Source organism: Microchirus variegatus, assembly GCF_963457635.1.
Source record: "Microchirus variegatus genome assembly, chromosome: 2".
In the NCBI taxonomy this organism is placed as follows: domain Eukaryota; kingdom Metazoa; phylum Chordata; class Actinopteri; order Pleuronectiformes; family Soleidae; genus Microchirus; species Microchirus variegatus.
In genome coordinates, this window is record NC_139803.1 from 43,327,520 (window position 1) to 43,352,665 (window position 25,146).

The 25,146-nt window shown below is 32.7% G+C and overlaps 1 protein-coding gene across 5 annotated transcripts in view; it reads left to right on the forward strand.

Annotated features, from left to right (window-relative positions):
• The window catches only part of ppfia2 (PTPRF interacting protein alpha 2), a gene marked incomplete at both ends in the record, with an annotated part of 150,434 nt that overhangs the window by 118,043 nt on the left and 7,245 nt on the right, over window positions 1-25,146 (forward strand). For 4 of the 5 annotated variants that reach the window (XM_083885936.1, XM_083885935.1, XM_083885937.1 and 1 more), the window contains 5 exons: window positions 20,587-20,668; window positions 20,913-21,113; window positions 22,354-22,416; window positions 24,320-24,352; window positions 24,450-24,625. In XM_083885936.1, the coding sequence (XP_083742062.1) occupies window positions 20,587-20,668; window positions 20,913-21,113; window positions 22,354-22,416; window positions 24,320-24,352; window positions 24,450-24,625 (555 nt within the window). The remainder of the gene's footprint in view (window positions 1-20,586; window positions 20,669-20,912; window positions 21,114-22,353; window positions 22,417-24,319; window positions 24,353-24,449; window positions 24,626-25,146) is intronic. The other variant, XM_083885939.1, reaches the window with a different exon arrangement.

Sequence of the window (25,146 nt, forward strand, 5' to 3'; positions counted from 1 at the left end):
TTACCATCACAATAGTCGGCATCGTCCTGAACAAGGATCGGTAGAAAATATTTGCAAATCTCTTAAGGAATAATTTTAATGAATTTTTGAAAATCATGAAATGATCCATTTGCCCTGATGCACTTTGACAGTGAGCTGACTTTCTTCAAAAAAAACAAAAAGTATCTCGGAATTACTTGAAATTTACCATCATAATAGTCGGCATCGCCCTGAACAAGGATCCGTTGAAAATATTTGCAAATCTCTAAAGGAATAATTTTAATGAATTTTTGAAAATCATGAAATGATCCATTTGTCCTGATGCACTTTGACAGTGAGCTGACTTTCTTCAAAAAAACCAAAAAGTATCTCGGAATGACTTGAAATTTACCGTCATAGTAGCCGGCATCGCCCTGAACAAGGATCCGTTGAAAATATTTGCAAACCTTTTAAGGAATTTTTTTTATGAATTTTTGAAAATCAGGAAATGATCCATTTGCCCTGATGCACTTTGACAGTGAGCTGACTTTCTTCAAAAAAAACAAAAAGTATCTCGGAATGACTTGAAATTTACCATCATAATAGTCGGCATCGCCCTGAACAAGGATCTGTTGAAAATATTTGCAAATCTGCTAAAGAATAATTTTAACACATTTTTGAAATTCAGGAAATGATCCATTTGCCCTGATGCACTTTGACAGTGAGCTGACTTTCTTCTCGAAAACAAAAAGTATCTCGGAATTACTTGAAATTTACCATCATAATAGTCGGCATCGCCCTGAACAAGGATCCGTTGAAAATATTTGCAAATCTCTTAAGGAATAATTTTAATGAATTTTTGAAAATCATGAAATGATCCATTTGTCCTGATGCACTTTGACAGTGAGCTGACTTTCTTCAAAAAAAACCAAAAAGTATCTCTGAATGACTTGAAATTTACCATCATAATAGTCGGCATCGTCCTGAACAAGGATCGGTAGAAAATATTTGCAAACCTCTTACGGAATAATTTAAATGAATTTTTGAAATTCAGGAAATGATCCATTTGCCCTGATGCACTGTGACAGTGAGCTGACTTTCTTCAAAAAAAACAAAAAGTATCTCGGAATGACTTGAAATTTACCATTATAATAGTCGGCATCGCCCTGAACAAGGATCTGTTGAAAATATTTGCAAATCTGCTAAAGAATAATTTTAACACATTTTTGAAATTCAGGAAATGATCCATTTGCCCTGATGCACTTTGACAGTGAGCTGACTTTCTTCTTGAAAACAAAAAGTATCTCGGAACGACTTAAATTTATGATAATAGGAGTCGGCATCGTCCTGAACAAGGATCAGTTGAAAATATTTGCAAACTTCTTAAGAAATAATTTTTACGAATTTTTGAAATTCATGAAATGATCCATTTGCCCTGATGCACTTTGACAGTGAGCTGACTTTCTTCTCGAAAACAAAAAGTATCTCGGAATGACTTGAAATTTACCATCACAATAGTCGGCATCGTCCTGAACAAGGATCGGTAGAAAATATTTGCAAATCTCTTAAGGAATAATTTTAATGAATTTTTGAAAATCATGAAATGATCCATTTGCCCTGATGCACTTTGACAGTGAGCTGACTTTCTTCAAAAAAAACAAAAAGTATCTCGGAATTACTTGAAATTTACCATCATAATAGTCGGCATCACCCTGAACAAGGATCCGTTGAAAATATTTGCAAATCTCTAAAGGAATAATTTTAATGAATTTTGGAAAATCATGAAATGATCCATTTGTCCTGATGCACTTTGACAGTGAGCTGACTTTCTTCAAAAAAAACAAAAAGTATCTCGGAATGACTTGAAATTTACCATCATAATAGTCGGCATCGCCCTGAACAAGGATCCGTTAAAAATATTTGCAAATCTCTTAAGGAATAATTTTAATGAATTTTTGAAAATCATGAAATGATCCATTTGTCCTGATGCACTTTGACAGTGAGCTGACTTTCTTCAAAAAAAACAAAAAGTATCTCGGAATGACTTGAAATTTACCATCATAATAGTCGGCATCGCCCTGAACAAGGATCCGTTGAAAATATTTGCAAATCTCTAAAGGAATAATTTTAATGAATTTTTGAAAATCATGAAATGATCCATTTGTCCTGATGCACTTTGACAGTGAGCTGACTTTCTTCAAAAAAACCAAAAAGTATCTCGGAATGACTTGAAATTTACCGTCATAGTAGCCGGCATCGCCCTGAACAAGGATCCGTTGAAAATATTTGCAAACCTTTTAAGGAATTTTTTTTATGAATTTTTGAAAATCAGGAAATGATCCATTTGCCCTGATGCACTTTGACAGTGAGCTGACTTTCTTCAAAAAAAACAAAAAGTATCTCGGAATGACTTGAAATTTACCATTATAATAGTCGGCATCGCCCTGAACAAGGATCTGTTGAAAATATTTGCAAATCTGCTAAAGAATAATTTTAACACATTTTTGAAATTCAGGAAATGATCCATTTGCCCTGATGCACTTTGACAGTGAGCTGACTTTCTTCTCGAAAACAAAAAGTATCTCGGAATTACTTGAAATTTACCATCATAATAGTCGGCATCGCCCTGAACAAGGATCCGTTGAAAATATTTGCAAATCTCTTAAGGAATAATTTTAATGAATTTTTGAAAATCATGAAATGATCCATTTGTCCTGATGCACTTTGACAGTGAGCTGACTTTCTTCAAAAAAAACCAAAAAGTATCTCTGAATGACTTGAAATTTACCATCATAATAGTCGGCATCGTCCTGAACAAGGATCGGTAGAAAATATTTGCAAACCTCTAACGGAATAATTTAAATGAATTTTTGAAATTCAGGAAATGATCCATTTGCCCTGATGCACTGTGACAGTGAGCTGACTTTCTTCAAAAAAAACAAAAAGTATCTCGGAATGACTTGAAATTTACCATTATAATAGTCGGCATCGCCCTGAACAAGGATCTGTTGAAAATATTTGCAAATCTGCTAAAGAATAATTTTAACACATTTTTGAAATTCAGGAAATGATCCATTTGCCCTGATGCACTTTGACAGTGAGCTGACTTTCTTCTTGAAAACAAAAAGTATCTCGGAACGACTTAAATTTATGATAATAGGAGTCGGCATCGCCCTGAACAAGGATCCGTTGAAAATATTTGCAAACCTTTTAAGGAATTTTTTTTATGAATTTTTGAAAATCAGGAAATGATCCATTTGCCCTGATGCACTTTGACAGTGAGCTGACTTTCTTCTCGAAAACAAAAAGTATCTCGGAATTACTTGAAATTTACCATCATAATAGTCGGCATCGCCCTGAACAAGGATCCATTGAAGATATTTGCAAATCTCTTAAGGAATAATTTTAATGAATTTTTGAAAATCATGAAATGATCCATTTGCCCTGATGCACTTTGACAGTGAGCTGACTTTCTTCAAAAAAAACAAAAAGTATCTCTGAATGACTTGAAATTTACCATCATAATAGTCGGCATCGTCATGAACAAGGATCGGTAGAAAATATTTGCAAACCTCTTACGGAATAATTTAAATGAATTTTTGAAATTCAGGAAATGATCCATTTGCCCTGATGCACTTTGACAGTGAGCTGACTTTCTTCTCGAAAACAAAAAGTATCTCGGAATTACTTGAAATTTGCCATCATAATAGTCGGCATCGCCCTGAACAAGGATCCGTTGAAAATATTTGCAAACCTTTTAAGGAATTTTTTTTATGAATTTTTGAAAATCAGGAAATGATCCATTTGCCCTGATGCACTTTGACAGTGAGCTGACTTTCTTCTCGAAAACAAAAAGTATCTCGGAATGACTTGAAATTTACCATCACAATAGTCGGCATCGTCCTGAACAAGGATCGGTAGAAAATATTTGCAAATCTCTTAAGGAATAATTTTTATGAATTTTTGAAAATCATGAAATGATCCATTTGCCCTGATGCACTTTGACAGTGAGCTGACTTTCTTCAAAAAAAACAAAAAGTATCTCGGAATTACTTGAAATTTACCATCATAATAGTCGGCATCGCCCTGAACAAGGATCCGTTGAAAATATTTGCAAATCTCTAAAGGAATAATTTTAATGAATTTTTGAAAATCATGAAATGATCCATTTGTCCTGATGCACTTTGACAGTGAGCTGACTTTCTTCAAAAAAAACAAAAAGTATCTCGGAATTACTTGAAATTTACCATCATAATAGTCGGCATCGCCCTGAACAAGGATCCGTTGAAAATATTTGCAAATCTCTAAAGGAATAATTTTAATGAATTTTGGAAAATCATGAAATGATCCATTTGTCCTGATGCACTTTGACAGTGAGCTGACTTTCTTCAAAAAAAACAAAAAGTATCTCGGAATGACTTGAAATTTACCATCATAATAGTCGGCATCGCCCTGAACAAGGATCCGTTAAAAATATTTGCAAATCTCTTAAGGAATAATTTTAATGAATTTTTGAAAATCATGAAATGATCCATTTGTCCTGATGCACTTTGACAGTGAGCTGACTTTCTTCAAAAAAAACAAAAAGTATCTCGGAATTACTTGAAATTTACCATCATAATAGTCGGCATCGCCCTGAACAAGGATCCGTTGAAAATATTTGCAAATCTCTAAAGGAATAATTTTAATGAATTTTTGAAAATCATGAAATGATCCATTTGTCCTGATGCACTTTGACAGTGAGCTGACTTTCTTCAAAAAAACCAAAAAGTATCTCGGAATGACTTGAAATTTACCGTCATAGTAGCCGGCATCGCCCTGAACAAGGATCCGTTGAAAATATTTGCAAACCTTTTAAGGAATTTTTTTTATGAATTTTTGAAAATCAGGAAATGATCCATTTGCCCTGATGCACTTTGACAGTGAGCTGACTTTCTTCAAAAAAAACAAAAAGTATCTCGGAATGACTTGAAATTTACCATTATAATAGTCGGCATCGCCCTGAACAAGGATCTGTTGAAAATATTTGCAAATCTGCTAAAGAATAATTTTAACACATTTTTGAAATTCAGGAAATGATCCATTTGCCCTGATGCACTTTGACAGTGAGCTGACTTTCTTCTCGAAAACAAAAAGTATCTCGGAATTACTTGAAATTTACCATCATAATAGTCGGCATCGCCCTGAACAAGGATCCGTTGAAAATATTTGCAAATCTCTTAAGGAATAATTTTAATGAATTTTTGAAAATCATGAAATGATCCATTTGTCCTGATGCACTTTGACAGTGAGCTGACTTTCTTCAAAAAAAACCAAAAAGTATCTCTGAATGACTTGAAATTTACCATCATAATAGTCGGCATCGTCCTGAACAAGGATCGGTAGAAAATATTTGCAAACCTCTTACGGAATAATTTAAATGAATTTTTGAAATTCAGGAAATGATCCATTTGCCCTGATGCACTGTGACAGTGAGCTGACTTTCTTCAAAAAAAACAAAAAGTATCTCGGAATGACTTGAAATTTACCATTATAATAGTCGGCATCGCCCTGAACAAGGATCTGTTGAAAATATTTGCAAATCTGCTAAAGAATAATTTTAACACATTTTTGAAATTCAGGAAATGATCCATTTGCCCTGATGCACTTTGACAGTGAGCTGACTTTCTTCTTGAAAACAAAAAGTATCTCGGAACGACTTAAATTTATGATAATAGGAGTCGGCATCGTCCTGAACAAGGATCAGTTGAAAATATTTGCAAACTTCTTAAGAAATAATTTTTACGAATTTTTGAAATTCATGAAATGATCCATTTGCCCTGATGCACTTTGACAGTGAGCTGACTTTCTTTAAAAAAAAAAAAAAGTATCTCGGAATGACTTGAAATTTACCATCATAATAGTCGGCATCGCCCTGAACAAGGATCTGTTGAAAATATTTGAAAACCTCTTAAGGAATAATTTTAATGAATTTTTGAAAATCAGAAAATGATCCATCTGCACTGATGCACTTTGACAGTTTTGAAAAGTGAAAATCAAATTTTTCTTCGAGAACCTCATTTTGAAATGTAAACTCAGGATTGTGGACGCAGCCCCGAGTGTTTCCTGTGTTTACAGCCGTGTGGTTTTATTATTAACACTTTAACATGTGTGTACTTTTGTCTCCCCGTCACTCTCTCATTCTCTCTCTCTCTCTTAACTCTTCCTCCTCCTCCTCCTCCTCTCATCATCCTCTGACTCTAACAAAGCGGGTAAGTTGTGAGGACGTATAATCTGTGAGCTGCTGGATTTGACCCTGTCTGCCTCATCACTTCCTGTCTGTCCGTCATTCCCCGAAACAGTCGCGCCAACGCTGTCGCCTCTTTCTCTCTTATCTTTCTCCTTCATGGCTGTTGTTAACTCCACCGCTTTCTTTCTTTCTTTCTCTCTTTGGTTCTTCCTTCATCTTCCATCTGAGGACGTTTCTGCTCTTCCTTCCTTCTTGCAGCTCCACGGCTGGACCTGAGAACTCTCTTTTATGCCCCGGAATGTTCCTCTCCTTTTTTTATATGTGTCTCTTTTTTCTATCTGTGACAAATAACCAGCTGTAACGTCTGGTTATGGGAACGTCGTCCGATTTTCATTTGTATGATTTTGTCATAACTGTACTTCCCTTTCTCTCCCTTCCCCTCAGCTATGTTCAGTGGATGTTTTTCCTCCATGCTTCTTTAGACCTGACCTGAACATAAAACATATATATTCAAATATATATATATATATACATACATAAATCTGTCCCCCATGACGGTGAATGTACATGGTTGTCTGGGTGAACACATTTCTTAGGTGTCGCTCTTTCCATTTCGTCAGATCTTTGACAACACACTCAGGGACGACTGGGTTGTTGATAAAGAGGCTTTTTCTTTGTCATGAAATGTGTGTTCACTGAATAGAATTTGTTTGTGTGTGGGTGCGAGTACGAGTACGAGTGTGGCGTTCTGCGGTCCACCTCGTTTTTCACTTTTTACCCGTCTCACCAAAATTGCAGGAGAGCCCGATAAGGCGCAATTAAGGGAGGAGTCGCTCGTCGTCATACTTTGCGATTTCGTCTAAAATTCAACCAAATAAAGTCCAATTTTTTTCAAAATTTGACAAAAATTTCATAGAATAAATAGCATGTTGTCCAAAAAAATGTTTGGCCAAAACTTTACCAAAAATGTCATGCTAAAGCACTTCACCAAAAAGGGTAAACGAAAAAATTTGCCCAAAATTTTATAAAAATTACATACTATAGCATGTCGTCCAAAATTTGACCAAAAACGGACACAAAAATTTTTGTCCCAAATTTGATAAAAATGTCATACTATAGCATGTCAACCAAAATTTGACCAAAAACGGACAAAAAAATGTTTTGTCCCAAATTTGATAAAAATGTCATAGTATAGCAAGTCATCCAAAATTTGACCAAAGAGGGACACAAAAATGTTTTGTCCCAAATTTGATTAAAATATACTATAGCATGTCAACCAAAATTTGACCAAAAACTGACAGAAAAAAATGTTTTGTCCCAAATTTGATTAAAATGTCATAATATAGCATGTCGTCCAAGATTTGACAATTTCTAAGACACGTCATACTATACTTTTTCGACCAAAATTTGAAAAAAATTTAGAAGAAAAAATTTTGGTCCAAAATTTGACAAAAAGGAAATACTATACTATGTCGTTTTGGAAACGTTTTTTGGTCCAAAAATTGACAAAAACGACATACTATACTATGTCGTCCCAAAATTTGAAAAAGTTTTTTGGTCCAAAAATTGACAAAAGCGTCATACGTCGTACAAAATTTGACAAACATGGCATACTATGGTATATCACACAAGATTTGACCATTAAGTTGGGAAAAAAAATTTGGTCCAAAATTTGACAAAAACGACATACTATACTATGTCGTTCCAAAATTGACAAATTTTTTTGGGAAACGTTTTTTGGTCCAAAAATTGACAAAAACATCATACGTCGTACGAAATTTGACCAACATGGCAAACTACAGTATTTTGCGCAAGATTTGACCATTTATTTGGGAAAAAAAATTTGGTCCAAAATTTGACAAAAATGACATACTATACTATGTCGTCCCAAAATTTGAAAAAGTTTTTTGGTCCAAAATTTGACAAAAACAACATACTATACTATGTCGTCCCAAAATTTGAAAAAGTTTTTTGGTCCAAAAATTGACAAAAGCGTCATACGTCGTACAAAATTTGACAAACATGGCATACTATGGTATTTCACGCAAGATTTGACCATTTAGTTGGAAAAAAAGAAATTTGGTCCAAAATTTGACAAAAACGACATACTATACTATGTCGTTCGAAAATTGACAAAAAATTTTTGGAAACGTTTTTTGGTCCAAAAATTGACAAAAACATCATACGTCGTACGAAATTTGACCAACATGGCATTCTACAGTATTTTGCGCAAGATTTGACCATTTATTTGGAAAAAAAAATTTGGTCCAAAATTTGACAAAAATGACATACTATACTATGTTGTCCCAAAATTTGAAAAAGTTTTTTGGTCCAAAATTTGACAAAAACGACATACTATACTATGTCGTTCCAAAATTGACACATTTTTTTTGGAAACGTTTTTTGGTCCAAAAATTGACAAAAACATCATACGTCGTACGAAATTTGACCAACATGGCATACTACAGTATTTTGCGCAAGATTTGACCATTTATTTGGAAAAAAAAATTTGGTCCAAAATTTGACAAAAATGACATACTATACTATGTCGTCCCAAAATTTGAAAAAGTCTTTTGGTCCAAAATTTGACAAAAACGACATACTATATACTATGTCGTCCCAAAATTGACAAATTTTTTTGGAAAGGTTTTTTGGTCCGAAATTTGACAAAAACTACATACTATACTATGTTGTCCCAAAATTTGAAAAAGTTTTTTGGTCCAAAATTTGACAAAAACGACATACTATACTATGTCGTCCCAAAATTTGAAAAAGTTTTTTGGTCCAAAATTTGACAAAAACGACATACTATACTATGTCGTTCCAAAATTGACACATTTTTTTTGGAAACGTTTTTTGGTCCAAAAATTGACAAAAACATCATACGTCGTACGAAATTTGACCAACATGGCATACTACAGTATTTTGACCAAGATTTGACCATTTATTTGGAAAAAAAAATTTGGTCCAAAATTTGACAAAAACGACATACTATACTATGTCGTCCCAAAATTTGAAAAAGTTTTTTGGTTCAAAATTTGACAAAAACGTCATACGTCGTACAAAATTTGACAGACATGGCATACTATGGTATTTCACGCAAGATTTGACCATTGAGTTGGGAAAAAAAAATTTGGTCCAAAATTTGACAAAAACGACATACTATACTATGTCGTCCCAAAATTTGAAAAAGTTTTTTGGTCCAAAAATTGACAAAAACGACATACTATATACTATGTCGTCCCAAAATTGACACATTTTTTTGGAAAGGTTTTTTGGTCCGAAATTTGACAAAAACGACATACTATACTATGTCGTCCCAAAATTTGAAAAAGTTTTTTGGTCCAAAATTTGACAAAAACGACATACTATACTATGTCGTCCCAAAATTTGAAAAAGTTTTTTGGTCCAAAATTTGACAAAAACGACATACTATACTATGTCGTCCCAAAATTTGAAAAAGTCTTTTGGTCCAAAATTTGACAAAAACGACATACTATATACTATGTCGTCCCAAAATTGACAAATTTTTTTGGAAAGGTTTTTTGGTCCGAAATTTGACAAAAACGACATACTATACTATGTTGACCCAAAATTTGAAAAAGTTTTTTGGTCCAAAATTTGACAAAAACGACATACTATACTATGTCGTTCCAAAATTGACACATTTTTTTTGGAAACGTTTTTTGGTCCAAAAATTGACAAAAACATCATACGTCGTACGAAATTTGACCAACATGGCATACTACAGTATTTTGACCAAGATTTGACCATTTATTTGGAAAAAAAAATTTGGTCCAAAATTTGACAAAAACGACATACTATACTATGTCGTCCCAAAATTTGAAAAAGTTTTTTGGTCCAAAATTTGACAAAAACGTCATACGTCGTACAAAATTTGACAGACATGGCATACTATGGTATTTCACGCAAGATTTGACCATTAAGTTGGGAAAAAAAAATTTGGTCCAAAATTTGACAAAAACGACATACTATACTGTCGTCCCAAAATTTGAAAAAGTTTTTTGCTCCAAAATTTGACAAAAACGACATACTATACTATGTCGTCCCAAAATTTGAAAAAGTTTTTTGGTCCAAAAATTGACAAAAGCGTCATACGTCGTACAAAATTTGACAAACATGGCATACTATGGTATTTCACGCAAGATTTGACCATTAAGTTGGGAAAAAAAAATTTGGTCCAAAATTTGACAAAAACGACATACTATACTATGTCGTTCCAAAATTGACACATTTTTTTTGGAAACGTTTTTTGGTCCAAAAATTGACAAAAACATCATACGTCGTACGAAATTTGACCAACATGGCATACTACAGTATTTTGCGCAAGATTTGACCATTTATTTGGAAAAAAAAATTTGGTCCAAAATTTGACAAAAATGACATACTATACTATGTCGTCCCAAAATTTGAAAAAGTTTTTTGGTCCAAAATTTGACAAAAACGACATACTATACTATGTCGTCCCAAAATTTGAAAAAGTATTTTGGTCCAAAATTTGACAAAAACGACATACTATACTATGTCGTCCCAAAATTTGAAAAAGTCTTTTGGTCCAAAATTTGACAAAAACGACATACTATACTATGTCGTCCCAAAATTTGAAAAAGTCTTTTGGTCCAAAATTTGACAAAAACGACATACTATACTATGTCGTCCCAAAATTTGAAAAAGTTTTTTGGTCCAAAATTTGACAAAAACGACATACTATACTATGTCGTCCCAAAATTTGAAAAAGTTTTTTGGTCCAAAATTTGACAAAAACGACATACTATACTATGTCGTCCCAAAATTTGAAAAAGTTTTTTGGTCCAAAATTTGACAAAAACGACATACTATACTATGTCGTCCCAAAATTGACAAATTTTTTTGGAAAGGTTTTTTGGTCCAAAATTTGACAAAAACGACATACTATACTATGTCGTCCCAAAATTTGAAAAAGTTTTTTGGTCCAAAATTTGACAAAAGCGTCATACGTCGTACAAACTTTGACAAACATGGCATACTATGGTATTTCACGCAAGATTTGACCATTAAGTTGGGAAAAAAAAATTTGGTCCAAAATTTGACAAAAACGACATACTATACTATCCATCCATCCATTATCTACCGCTTTTTCCTCCACCAGAGGGTCACGGGGGGTGCTGTGCCTATCTCAGCAGACATTGGGCGATAGGCGGGGTACGCCCTGGACAGTTCGCCAGTCCATCGCAGGGCCACATTGTAGACAAACAACCATTCACTCACACTCACACACCTACGGTCAATTTAGAGTGGTCAATTCACCTAATCCCCATATCGCATGTTTTTGGACTGTGGGAGGAAGCCGGAGAACCCGGAGAAAACCCACGCACACACGGGGAGAACATGCAAACTCCTTGCAGAAAGACCCTTGTTCCAAAGTTGTTCCAAACGGGGCTCGAACCCAGGAACCCGGGTCTTCTTGCTGCAAAGGCAAGAGTGCTAACCACTACACCAACCGTGGGCCCCATACTATACTATGTCGTCCCAAAATTTGAAAAAGTTTTTTGGTCCAAAAATTGACAAAAGCATCATACGTCGTACAAAATTTGACAAACATGGCATACTATGGTATTTCACGCAAGATTTGACCATTAAGTTGGGGAAAAAAATTTGGTCCAAAATTTGACAAAAACGACATACTATACTATGTCGTTCCAAGATTGACAAATTTTTTTGGGAAACGTTTTTTGGTCCAAAAATTGACAACAACATCATACGTCGTACAAAATTTGACCAACATGGCATACTACAGTATTTTGCGCAAGATTTGACCATTTATTTGGAAAAAAAAATTTGGTCCAAAATTTGACAAAAATGACATACTATACTATGTCGATCCAAAATTTGAAAAAGTTTTTTGGTCCAAAATTTGACAAAAACGACATACTATACTATGTCGTCCCAAAATTTGAAAAAGTTTTTTGCTCCAAAATTTGACAAAAACGACATACTATACTATGTCGTCCCAAAATTTGAAAAAGTTTTTTGGTCCAAAAATTGACAAAAGCGTCATACGTCGTACAAAATTTGACAAACATGGCATACTATGGTATTTCACGCAAGATTTGACCATTAAGTTGGGAAAAAAAAATTTGGTCCAAAATTTGACAAAAACGACATACTATACTATGTCGTTCCAAAATTGACAAATTTTTTTTGGAAACGTTTTTTGGTCCAAAAATTGACAAAAACATCATACGTCGTACGAAATTTGACCAACATGGCATACTACAGTATTTTGCGCAAGATTTGACCATTTATTTGGAAAAAAAAATTTGGTCCAAAATTTGACAAAAATGACATACTATACTATGTCGTCCCAAAATTTGAAAAAGTTTTTTGGTCCAAAATTTGACAAAAACGACATACTATACTATGTCGTCCCAAAATTTGAAAAAGTTTTTTTGTCCAAAATTTGACAAAAACGACATACTATACTATGTCGTTCCAAAATTGACACATTTTTTTTGGAAACGTTTTTTGGTCCAAAAATTGACAAAAACATCATACGTCGTACGAAATTTGACCAACATGGCATACTACAGTATTTTGCGCAAGATTTGACCATTTATTTGGAAAAAAAAATTTGGTCCAAAATTTGACAAAAATGACATACTATACTATGTCGTCCCAAAATTTGAAAAAGTTTTTTGGTCCAAAATTTGACAAAAACGACATACTATACTATGTCGTCCCAAAATTTGAAAAAGTTTTTTGGTCCAAAATTTGACAAAAACGACATACTATACTATGTCGTCCCAAAATTGACAAATTTTTTTGGAAAGGTTTTTTGGTCCAAAATTTGACAAAAACGACATACTATACTATGTCGTCCCAAAATTTGAAAAAGTTTTTTGGTCCAAAATTTGACAAAAACGACATACTATACTATGTCGTCCCAAAATTTGAAAAAGTTTTTTGGTCCAAAAATTGACAAAAGCGTCATACGTCGTACAAAATTTGACAAACATGGCATACTACAGTATTTCACGCAAGATTGACAAATACTATAAATACTACAAATACTATACTAGAAAGGCAAGTAGTAGGAAAACTGTAATTTGCAGACTAACCCTGACCAGGATTTGAACCCCAGTCGTCTACATACGGGTCTGACGCTTATACCACTGAGCTATACCAGCTTCTCTTTGTAGTCACAGTATACCAACTCATTCTTAATTTGACCAAAAGAAGTCCAAAAAAATATAATTATTGTCCAAAATATGACAAAAACATCATACTATATACTATGTCGTCCAAAATTTGACAAACATGGCATACTATGGTATTTCCCGCATGATTTGACCATTTATTTGGAAAAAAAATTTTGGTCCAAAAATTGACAAAAACGACATACTATACTATGTCGTCCCAAAATTTGAAAAAGTTTTTTGGTCCAAAAATTGACAAAAGCGTCATACGTCGTACAAACTTTGACAAACATAGCATACTATGGTATTTCACGCAAGATTTGACCATTAAGTTGGGAAAAAAAAATTTGGTCCAAAATTTGACAAAAACGACATACTATACTATGTCGTCCCAAAATTTGAAAAAGTTTTTTGGTCCAAAATTTGACAAAAACGACATACTATACTATGTCGTCCCAAAATTTGAAAAAGTTTTTTGGTCCAAAATTTGACAAAAACGACATACTATACTATGTCGTCCCAAAATTTGAAAAAGTTTTTTGGAAAGGTTTTTTGGTCCAAAATTTGACAAAAACGACATACTATACTATGTCGTCCCAAAATTGACAAATTTTTTTGGAAAGGTTTTTTGGTCCAAAATTTGACAAAAACGACATACTATACTATGTCGTCCCAAAATTTGAAAAAGTTTTTTGGTCCAAAATTTGACAAAAACGACATACTATACTATGTCGTCCCAAAATTTGAAAGTTTTTTGGTCCAAAATTTGACAAAAACGACATACTATACTATGTCGTCCCAAAATTGACAAATTTTTTTGGAAAGGTTTTTTGGTCCAAAATTTGACAAAAACGACATACTAAACTATGTCGTCCCAAAATTTGAAAAAGTTTTTTGGTCCAAAATTTGACAAAAGCGTCATACGTCGTACAAACTTTGACAAACATGGCATACTATGGTATTTCACGCAAGATTTGACCATTAAGTTGGGAAAAAAAAATTTGGTCCAAAATTTGACAAAAACGACATACTATACTATGTCGTCCCAAAATTTGAAAAAGTTTTTTGGTCCAAAAATTGACAAAAGCGTCATACGTCGTACAAACTTTGACAAACATGGCATACTATGGTATTTCACGCAAGATTTGACCATTAAGTTGGGAAAAAAAAATTTGGTCCAAAATTTGACAAAAACGACATACTATACTATGTCGTTCCAAAATTGACACATTTTTTTTGGAAACGTTTTTTGGTCCAAAAATTGACAAAAGCATCATACGTCGTACAAAATTTGACAAACATGGCATACTATGGTATTTCACGCAAGATTTGACCATTAAGTTGGGAAAAAAAAATTTGGTCCAAAATTTGACAAAAACGACATACTATACTATGTCGTTCCAAAATTGACAAATTTTTTTGGAAACGTTTTTTGGTCCAAAAATTGACAAAAACATACGTCGTACGAAATTTGACCAACATGGCATACTACAGTATTTTGTGCAAGATTTGACCATTTATTTGGAAAAAAAAATTTGGTCCAAAATTTGACAAAAATGACATACTATACTATGTCGTCCCAAAATTTGAAAAAGTTTTTTGGTCCAAAAATTGACAAAAACGACATACTATACTATGTCGTCCCAAAATTTGAAAAAGTCTTTTGGTCCAAAATTTGACAAAAACGATATACTATGTCGTTCCAAAATTGACAAATTTTTTTGGAAACGTTTTTTGGTCCAAAAATTGACAAAAACATACGTCGTACGAAATTTGACCAACATGGCATACTACAGTATTTTGTGCAAGATTTGACCATTTATTTGGAAAAAAAAATTTGGTCCAAAATTTGACAAAAATGACATACTATACTATGTCGTCCCAAAATTTGAAAAAGTTTTTTGGTCCAAAATTTGACAAAAACGACATACTATACTATGTCGTCCCAAAATTTGAAAAAGTCTTTTGGTCCAAAATTTGACAAAAACGATATACTATGTCGTCCCAAAATTGACAAATTTTTTTGGAAAGGTTTTTTGGTCCGAAATTTGACAAAAACGACATACTATACTATGTCGTCCCAAAATTTGAAAAAGTTTTTTGGTCCAAAATTTGACAAAAACGACATACTATACTATGTCGTCCCAAAATTTGAAAAAGTTTTTTGGTCCAAAATTTGACAAAAAACGACATACTATACTATGTCGTCCCAAAATTGACAAATTTTTTTGGAAAGGTTTTTTGGTCCAAAATTTGACAAAAACGACATACTATACTATGTCGTCCCAAAATTTGAAAAAGTTTTTTGGTCCAAAAATTGACAAAAGCGTCATACGTTGTACAAAATTTGACAAACATGGCATACTATGGTATTTCACGCAAGATTTGACCATTAAGTTGGGAAAAAAAAATTTGGTCCAAAATTTGACAAAAACGACATACTATACTATGTCGTCCCAAAATTTTAAAAAGTTTTTTGGTCCAAAATTTGACAAAAACGACATACTATACTATGTCGTCCCAAAATTTTAAAAAGTTTTTTGGTCCAAAATTTGACAAAAACGACATACTATACTATGTCGTCCCAAAATTTGAAAAAGTTTTTTGGTCCAAAATCGGACAAAAAACGACATACTATACTATGTCGTCCCAAAATTGACAAATTTTTTTGGAAAGGTTTTTTGGTCCAAAATTTGACAAAAACGACATACTATACTATGTCGTCCCAAAATTTGAAAAAGTTTTTTGGTCCAAAATTTGACAAAAACGACATACTATACTATGTCGTCCCAAAATTTGAAAAAGTTTTTTGGTCCAAAAATTGACAAAAGCGTCATACGTCGTACAAAATTTGACAAACATGGCATACTATGGTATTTCACGCAAGATTTGACCATTAAGTTGGGAAAAAAAAATTTGGTCCAAAATTTGACAAAAACGACATACTATACTATGTCGTCCCAAAATTTGAAAAAGTTTTTTGGTCCAAAATTTGACAAAAACGACATACTATACTATGTCGTCCCAAAATTTGAAAAAGTCTTTTGGTCCAAAATTTGACAAAAACGACATACTATATACTATGTCGTTCCAAAATTGACACTTTTTTTTTGGAAACGTTTTTTGGTCCAAAAATTGACAAAAACATCATACGTCGTACGAAATTTGACCAACATGGCATACTACAGTATTTTGCGCAAGATTTGACCATTTATTTGGAAAAAAAAATTTGGTCCAAAATTTGACAAAAATGACATACTATACTATGTTGTCCCAAAATTTGAAAAAGTTTTTTGGTCCAAAATTTGACAAAAACGACATACTATGTCAAGATTGACAAATACTATAAATACTACAAATACTATACTAGAAAGGCAAGTAGTAGGAAAACTACTTGCAAAGTAAAAATTGCAAAATGGCTCAGTAGCGCCCCCAAAGGTGAAAGCCCGTAGGAACTAAGTTGCACCAAATTTCAGAAAACTTGCATTCCAGTTATTGAAATAATTAATTTAATTTAATTTAATCTAATTTAATTTAATTTAATTTAAAATATAGCTTTGACATCGCAGTTGCACATTGTCGACTCCACAGCGGCAAATAAACGCACCTTTAGAGAAGATGATTGAATTGAAAAAACGACGGCGCTGTAAAACTTTCACATCGTGGGGGAAATCGGAATAATCTGTTTTTTTCCTCAACAATAGCAACAACAAAAAACGACGTAAAAAGTTCACACAATCCACAGCAACTCGAGTGCACTTTCTGCACGCCGTCAATATTTGTGCACGTAAAGTTTGTGAAAGTTTAGCCGTGTGTCGGGTACACAAACACACACAAACGCACACAAACACACATGGTAACACTTTGAGATGAAAATGCGAGAGTGAGGATGTGAGAGTGTGGATTTTGTCGTCATCAGAGTCAAATGTGTTCGATCGTCAAACATGCAGGTAACCAGGAAGTGGATGTGATCGGACCTCCCACTGTACCGCCTCCTCTTTATGGACGACATACTCAATTCTGACATTTTTATTACTTTTTGGATGACAACATTTTTTTTTGTACTTTTTGGACGACAAACAAAATGTTTACATTGTTTCGACTTTTTGGACGACAAACAAAATTTAGTAATTTTCTGACTTTTTGGACGACAAATAACATTTTGAAATTTTCATGACTTTTTGGACGACAAATAAAATTGTGACATTTTTATGACTTTTTGGACGTCATACTCAATTTTTACTTTTTTTTAACCTTTTGGACAACAATCAAAATTTTGAAATATTTCAACGTTTTGGACGACAAGCAAAATTTTGTCGTCTAAAAAACTAAATATTGAAATTTGTTCAGCTTTTTGGACGACAGACAAAATTTAGAAATTTTTATGACTTTTCGGACGTCATAGTAAATTTTACCTTTTTTACCTGTTGGACAACAAACTAAATGTTAAAAAAATTTCGACTTTTTAGACGACAAAAAACATTTTGAAATTTTTATGACTTTTTGGACATCACAATCAATTTTTACTTTTTTTTTTTTTTTACTTTTTTTAACAAACAAAATGTATAACTCTTTAGACTTTTTGAACCACAAAATTTTGAAATTTTTATGACTTTTTGGACGACAAGCTAAATTTGATCTTTTTCGACTTTTTGGACAGACAAACTAAATTTAGTAATTTTCTGACTTTTTGGACGACAAATAACATTTTGAAATTTTCATGACTTTTTGGACGACAAATAAAATTGTGACATTTTTATGACTTTTTGGACGTCATACTCAATTTTTACTTTTTTTTAACCTTTTGGACAACAATCAAAATTTTGAAATATTTCAACGTTTTGGACGACAAGCAAAATTTTGTCGTCTAAAAAACTAAATATTGAAATTTGTTCAGCTTTTTGGACGACAGACAAAATTTAGAAATTTTTATGACTTTTCGGACGTCATAGTAAATTTTACCTTTTTTACCTGTTGGACAACAAACTAAATGTTAAAAAATTTTCGACTTTTTAGACGACAAAAAACATTTTGAAATTTTTATGTCTTTTTGGACATCACAATCAATTTTTACTTTTTTTTTTTTTTACTTTTTTTAACAAACAAAATGTATAACTCTTTAGACTTTTTGAACCACAAAATTTTGAAATTTTTATGACTTTTTGGACGACAAGCTAAATTTGATCTTTTTCGACTTTTTGGACAGACAAACTAAATTTAGTAATTTTCTGACTTTTTGGACGACAAATAACATTTTGAAATTTTCATGACTTTTTGGACGACAAATAAAATTGTGACATTTTTATGATTTTTTGGACGTCATACTCAATTTTTACTTTTTTTTAACCTTTTGGACAACAATAAAAATTTTGAAATATTTCAACGTTTTGGACGACAAGCAAAATTTTGTCGTCTAAAAAACTAAATATTGAAATTTGTTCAGCTTTTTGGACGACAGACAAAATTTAAAAATTTTTATGACTTTTCGGACGTCATAGTAAATTTTACCTTTTTTACCTGTTGGACAACAAACTAAATGTTAAAAATTTTTCGACTTTTTAGACAACAAATAACATTTTGAAATTTTTATGACTTTTTGGACATCACAATCAATTTTTACTTTTTTTTTTTTTTTTACTTTTTTTAACAAACAAAATGTTTAACTCTTTAGACTTTTTGAACCACAAAATTTTGAAATTTTTATGACTTTTTGGACGACAAGCTAAATTTGATCTTTTTCGACTTTTTGGACAGACAAACTAAATTTAGTAATTTTCTGACTTTTTGGACGACAAATAACATTTTGAAATTTTCATGACTTTTTGGACGACAAATAAAATTGTGACATTTTTATGATTTTTTGGACGTCATACTCAATTTTTACTTTTTTTTAACCTTTTGGACAACAATAAAAATTTTGAAATATTTCAACGTTTTGGACGACAAGCAAAATTTTGTCGTCTAAAAAACTAAATATTGAAATTTGTTCAGCTTTTTGGACGACAGACAAAATTTAAAAATTTTTATGACTTTTCGGACGTCATAGTAAATTTTACCTTTTTTACCTGTTGGACAACAAACTAAATGTTAAAAATTTTTCGACTTTTTAGACAACAAATAACATTTTGAAATTTTTATGACTTTTTGGACATCACAATCAATTTTTACTTTTTTTTTTTTTTTTACTTTTTTTAACAAACAAAATGTATAACTCTTTAGACTTTTTGAACCACAAAATTTTGAAATTTTTATGACTTTTTGGACGACAAGCTAAATTTGATCTTTTTCGACTTTTTGGACAGACAAACTAAATTTAGTAATTTTCTGACTTTTTGGACGACAAATAACATTTTGAAATTTTCATGACTTTTTGGACGACAAATAAAATTGTGACATTTTTATGACTTTTTGGACGTCATACTCAATTTTTACTTTTTTTTAACCTTTTGGACAACAATCAAAATTTTGAAATATTTCAACGTTTTGGACGACAAGCAAAATTTTGTCGTCTAAAAAACTAAATATTGAAATTTGTTCAGCTTTTTGGACGACAGACAAAATTTAGAAATTTTTATGACTTTTCGGACGTCATAGTAAATTTTACCTTTTTTACCTGTTGGACAACAAACTAAATGTTAAAAAATTTTCGACTTTTTAGACGACAAATAACATTTTGAAATTTTTATGACTTTTTGGACATCACAATCAATTTTTACTTTTTTTTTTTTTTTTACTTTTTTTAACAAACAAAATGTATAACTCTTTAGACTTTTTTTTGTCATACTAAATTGTAATTTAAAAAAAAAAAAATTTTTTACCTGTTGGACGACAAACTCAATGTTCAATTTTTTTTGACTTTTTGGACAGTGAACAAAATTTTGAAAGAAAAAATTGACTTTTTGGACGACATACTAAACTAGGGAAAAAAAAAAAACGACATACTAAATTTTGACATTTTTACGACTACTTGCACGTCAAACTAAACTTTCACTTTTTCTTCGCTTTTTGGACATTCATTTGGAATGTTTGGAGACAGAGGACGACGTGGAGGTTCAGGTTCTCACATTCACTTCCTGGATTAACCTGGATGTTGAGGATAAACGAGCACTTTCTAACATGTTGAATATCTGTTTTTATTCTTTTTCTTATTATTCTTATTATGACGTACAAGCTCTGAATGTGTTGACGTCTTCTGTCCCTCAGACACGAGCTGTTGGAAGAGGCCAGGAGGAAAGGCTTACCGTTCGCCCAATGGGACGGTCCGACTGTCGTCGCCTGGCTGGAGGTAAATCATCGTCATTAAAAGCTTTTTTATACAGAAAATAAAGTACATTATGAGTCATTTATTCAGCTTACAATCATGAATGTTGATACTTGAAGTAGAATCAGGATTAATAGAGGAACAACACTGCCCCCTACTGTCTAGTGGAGGGTGTGCAGCCGCCACCATGTTATTAAATTGACATTTTAATGTGTTTTAATGGTAGAAAAAAAGTCTCTCTCTCTGTCTCTGTCTCCTTGTGTTAAAGCTGTGGTTGGGGATGCCGGCGTGGTACGTGGCGGCGTGCCGCGCTAACGTGAAGAGCGGCGCCATCATGTCGGCGCTCTCCGACACGGAGATCCAGAGGGAGATCGGCATCAGCAACCCGCTGCACCGGCTCAAACTGCGCTTGGCCATCCAGGAAATGGTGTCGCTCACCAGCCCCTCGGCCCCGCCCACATCCAGAACCGTAAGTAAACTGTGGGAAAACAATAAAGACGCAGAGAGGATTTAAAAAAAAAAAAGTTTTTTAATCAAACAAAACATTATTAAAGAGATTTGAGGCTGATTTTTTCACATTAATACATTAAAACGTAAAAAAACGGTACTCAAACTTTTGAAAATCTGAACGAAATTTCAAGGAAAAACTGTCTATTTTGTTACTTTTTATCGCTACAATTACAATTGGCACATTCATCGTTACTTCCTGTTTTTAAAACAAACTATGCGATATAAAAACACACATTTTTGTCTCAACAATTTAACTTTAATTTCTTCAATTTTAAGGGTAAAAAAATAATAATTATTAAAAAAATCAATACAGTGAAATATCGCAATATTTTCGCGTGACACCAAGTAGCTTTGGTTTTTTTAGCATTAACATTAAACTCTTTTTGGTTTAGCATTAAAAAAAATAAATAAATACATATACAAAAATAAACTGACGTTTCAGTCCACTAGATGGCGCCAGATGCTAACGCTCACTAGCGCTGCTGTGATTCCTAACCCCTGTTAACCAGTCTTTGTCTTTAGCTTTAGTCAAATTTGCCTTTTTAAATGTTCAATTTCGCCGTCCTTGATGCAAATGATAGCATGTTTAGCTAGGGCTGCAACGATTATTCGATGAATCGATGAATATTCGATGGCTAAATTTAAAAAAAAAATCCACTTTTTTTTGGTCATGGATCGATCCGTTCTGGGCGTTTATTTCAATAATGAAAACAAGTTTCTCAGCTTCTTGAACGTGAACATTTTCGTACGACAAAAACGTCGTTTCACAGACCAAACGAGTACTCGATTCATCGGATTAACCCATTAAAGAAATAACCGCGAGTTGCAGCCTTAGCTAGCACGGTTAGCCTCGAGTGTACGTTTTCTGTCGTCAACGTCGGAACACGCAGGTAACGTGTTTATAACCTTCTCCCGTGTCGTTGTCGCGCATGCTAACCGTCCGTCTGGTGCTGTACTGTGCTGTGTCGGTCTGTTGTGTTATTGTGCCCCTTTGACCCCGCCCCCCTCTGCCCGTCCCCTCCCCTCCCCCCGCCCCGCCCACTTTTCAACACCTGACTGTGATGCTGTAACACTATTGGCTTACAGTGGTGCTGCTCTTCTTCTTTAACACTGCTTGCCCTTCCTGCCCGGATCCTCTACTACCATCACCTACTGTCGCTGTTCGCCGCCGCCGTCTCTTTGGCTCCGCCCCCTCGTAGCCGTCAGGCAACGTGTGGGTGACCCATGAGGAGATGGAGACCATGGCAGCGCCTTCCAAAACGGTCAGTTTGACCTTTAACCACCTCTTCGTTTCCTCCCATCAGTCATGAGCGAGCGAATGATGACGTCATCGTAGGTCATTTCACCCCCTTCACCGATCCACGGACCTTGTTGTTGTCGCCGCTGGTTTTATACGAGGATTAAAACCTATTATTGTTTAGCTCTTTTAGTAATGCTTACTTAAATATTAAATCTTGTTTACGCTAATATTAATTTTTGAAAAAATGCTTAAAAAAAAAATGTTAGCAAAATGCTAACGATAGTTAGCATTTAGCTAATGCTAACGATAGTTATTGATTTAAAAGGCCTCTCAGTAGCATTTACCGCTCCTGTACGCGACGTTAATATTTAACATAATGTGGGAAAAACCCGTCCGTGTTAGCAGATAAATCACTAGCACATCCTCCGTGTTTCTGAAGAAACACAAATGTGCTACGATTTTGTTGAATTTACCGATTTTTCTGTTCAGTTTTATTCGTAAAATAGCGTCAAAATCACAATGTACATTATTGTCAATTACAACAGTTGAGTAAGCACTTTGGCCAAAAATGTGCCTAGACAGGTTGGGGTGAAAGGTTCTAAATCAGTTATGACATATTTATAGTACGACAATGTGATTGTACATCGCACACTTAGTTTATTTAATGTAGTTTTATGTATATTTAAAGTAGTTTTATGGGTATTTAAAGTAGTTTTATGTATATTTTAAGTAGTTTCATGTATATTTAAAGTAGTTTTATGTATATTTAGATTAGTTTTATGGGTATCTAAAGTAGTTTTGTGTATATTTAAAGTAGTTTTATGGGTATTTAAAGTAGTTTTATGGGTATTTAATGTAGTTCTATGTATATTTAAAGTAGTTTTATGGGTATTTAAAGTAGTTTTATGTATATTTAAAGTAGTTTTATGTATATTTAAAGTAGTTTTATGTATATTTAAAGTAGTTTTTAAATATAAATGGGTATTTAACGTAGTTTTATGTATATTTAAAGTAGTTTTATGGGTATTTTAAGTAGTTTTATGTATATTTAAAGTAGTTTTTTGGGTATTAAACATAGTTTTGTGTATATTTAAAGTAGTTTTATGGGTATTTAAAGTAGTTTTATGGGTATTTAATGTAGTTTTATGTATATTTAAAGTAGTTTTTAAATATAAATGGGTATTTAACGTAGTTTTATGTATATTTAAAGTAGTTTTATGGGTATTTAAAGTAGTTTTATGTATATTTAAAGTAGTTTTTTGGGTATTTAACGTAGTTTTATGTATATTTAAAGTAGTTTTAAGGGTATTTAAAGTAGTTTTATGGGTATTTAAAGTAGTTTTATGTATATTTAAAGTAGTTTTTAAATATAAATGGGTATTTAACGTAGTTTTATGCATATTTAAAGTAGTTTTATGGGTATTTAAAGTAGTTTTATGTATATTTAAAGTAGTTTTTTGGGTATTTAACGTAGTTTTATGTATATTTAAAGTAGTTTTAAGGGTCTTTAAAGTAGTTTTATGGGTATTTAAAGTAGTTTTATGTATATTTAAAGTAGTTTTATGGGTATTTAAAGTGTTTTTTAGGTCATTATTTTGATTGTGTAATGCCACATGCTTCAGTCACTGTATACGTGTCCTAAAAAAAATGAAGGTTTTTAAATTCAAGGAGTAATAATAATAATAAATAAAGGTCATACAAATAATAATAATAATAATGACAATGACAATAATACTAGGAATGGTAAATGAAAACGATGTAAAAAAAAAAAACAGGCGAAAAAGACAGACGATAGCTTCTTTTTGGTGTGTTAAGGCTTCCATAGTTCCCTGAATTGCATTCTGAAATATCACCATTAGATGTCACTACACTACACAGTTTGATTTAACTTTAACTACTTGATTCTCTCCCTTTGTTTCCCACAGAAGTCGAGCTCTGAAGAAGGAAGCTGGGCTCAGGTTTGAGAAAACACAACATTTTAAAGCTTTAAAGAAAAACGTAGTCGGGAGAGTTGATCTGACTCGTGTCTTTTTTTTTTTTTTCTCCGTCCCGTAGACGTTAGCTTACGGCGACATGAACCACGAGTGGATAGGAAACGAGTGGCTGCCGAGCCTCGGTCTACCTCAGTATCGCAGCTACTTCATGGAGTGTTTGGTGGACGCGAGGATGTTGGACCATCTGACCAAGAAAGACCTGAGAGTTCATCTCAAGATGGTCGACAGCTTCCACAGGTACTGGACGACTAGTGTGTGTATATACATGTGTGTATATGTATATGAATATACCGTATATGTGTATATACATGCATGTGTATATATGTGTTTATATGTATATACCGTATATGTGTATATACATGCATGTATATACATGTGTTTATATGTATATACCGTATATGTGTATATACATGCGTATATATATATATATATAAACCATATACGTGTATACATATACATGTATACATACATATATATACACATGCATACATGTATACATACGTATATATACATGCATACATTTATACATACATACATATATATACATGCATACATACATATACATGCATACATACATATACATAGATATATACATGCATCTACATACGTATATACATGCATACATACATACATAAACATGCATTCATACATACATATATACATGCATACATACATACAGTACATACATACATATATATACATCCATACATGTATACATACATATATACATGCATAGATGTATACATACAAACATACAC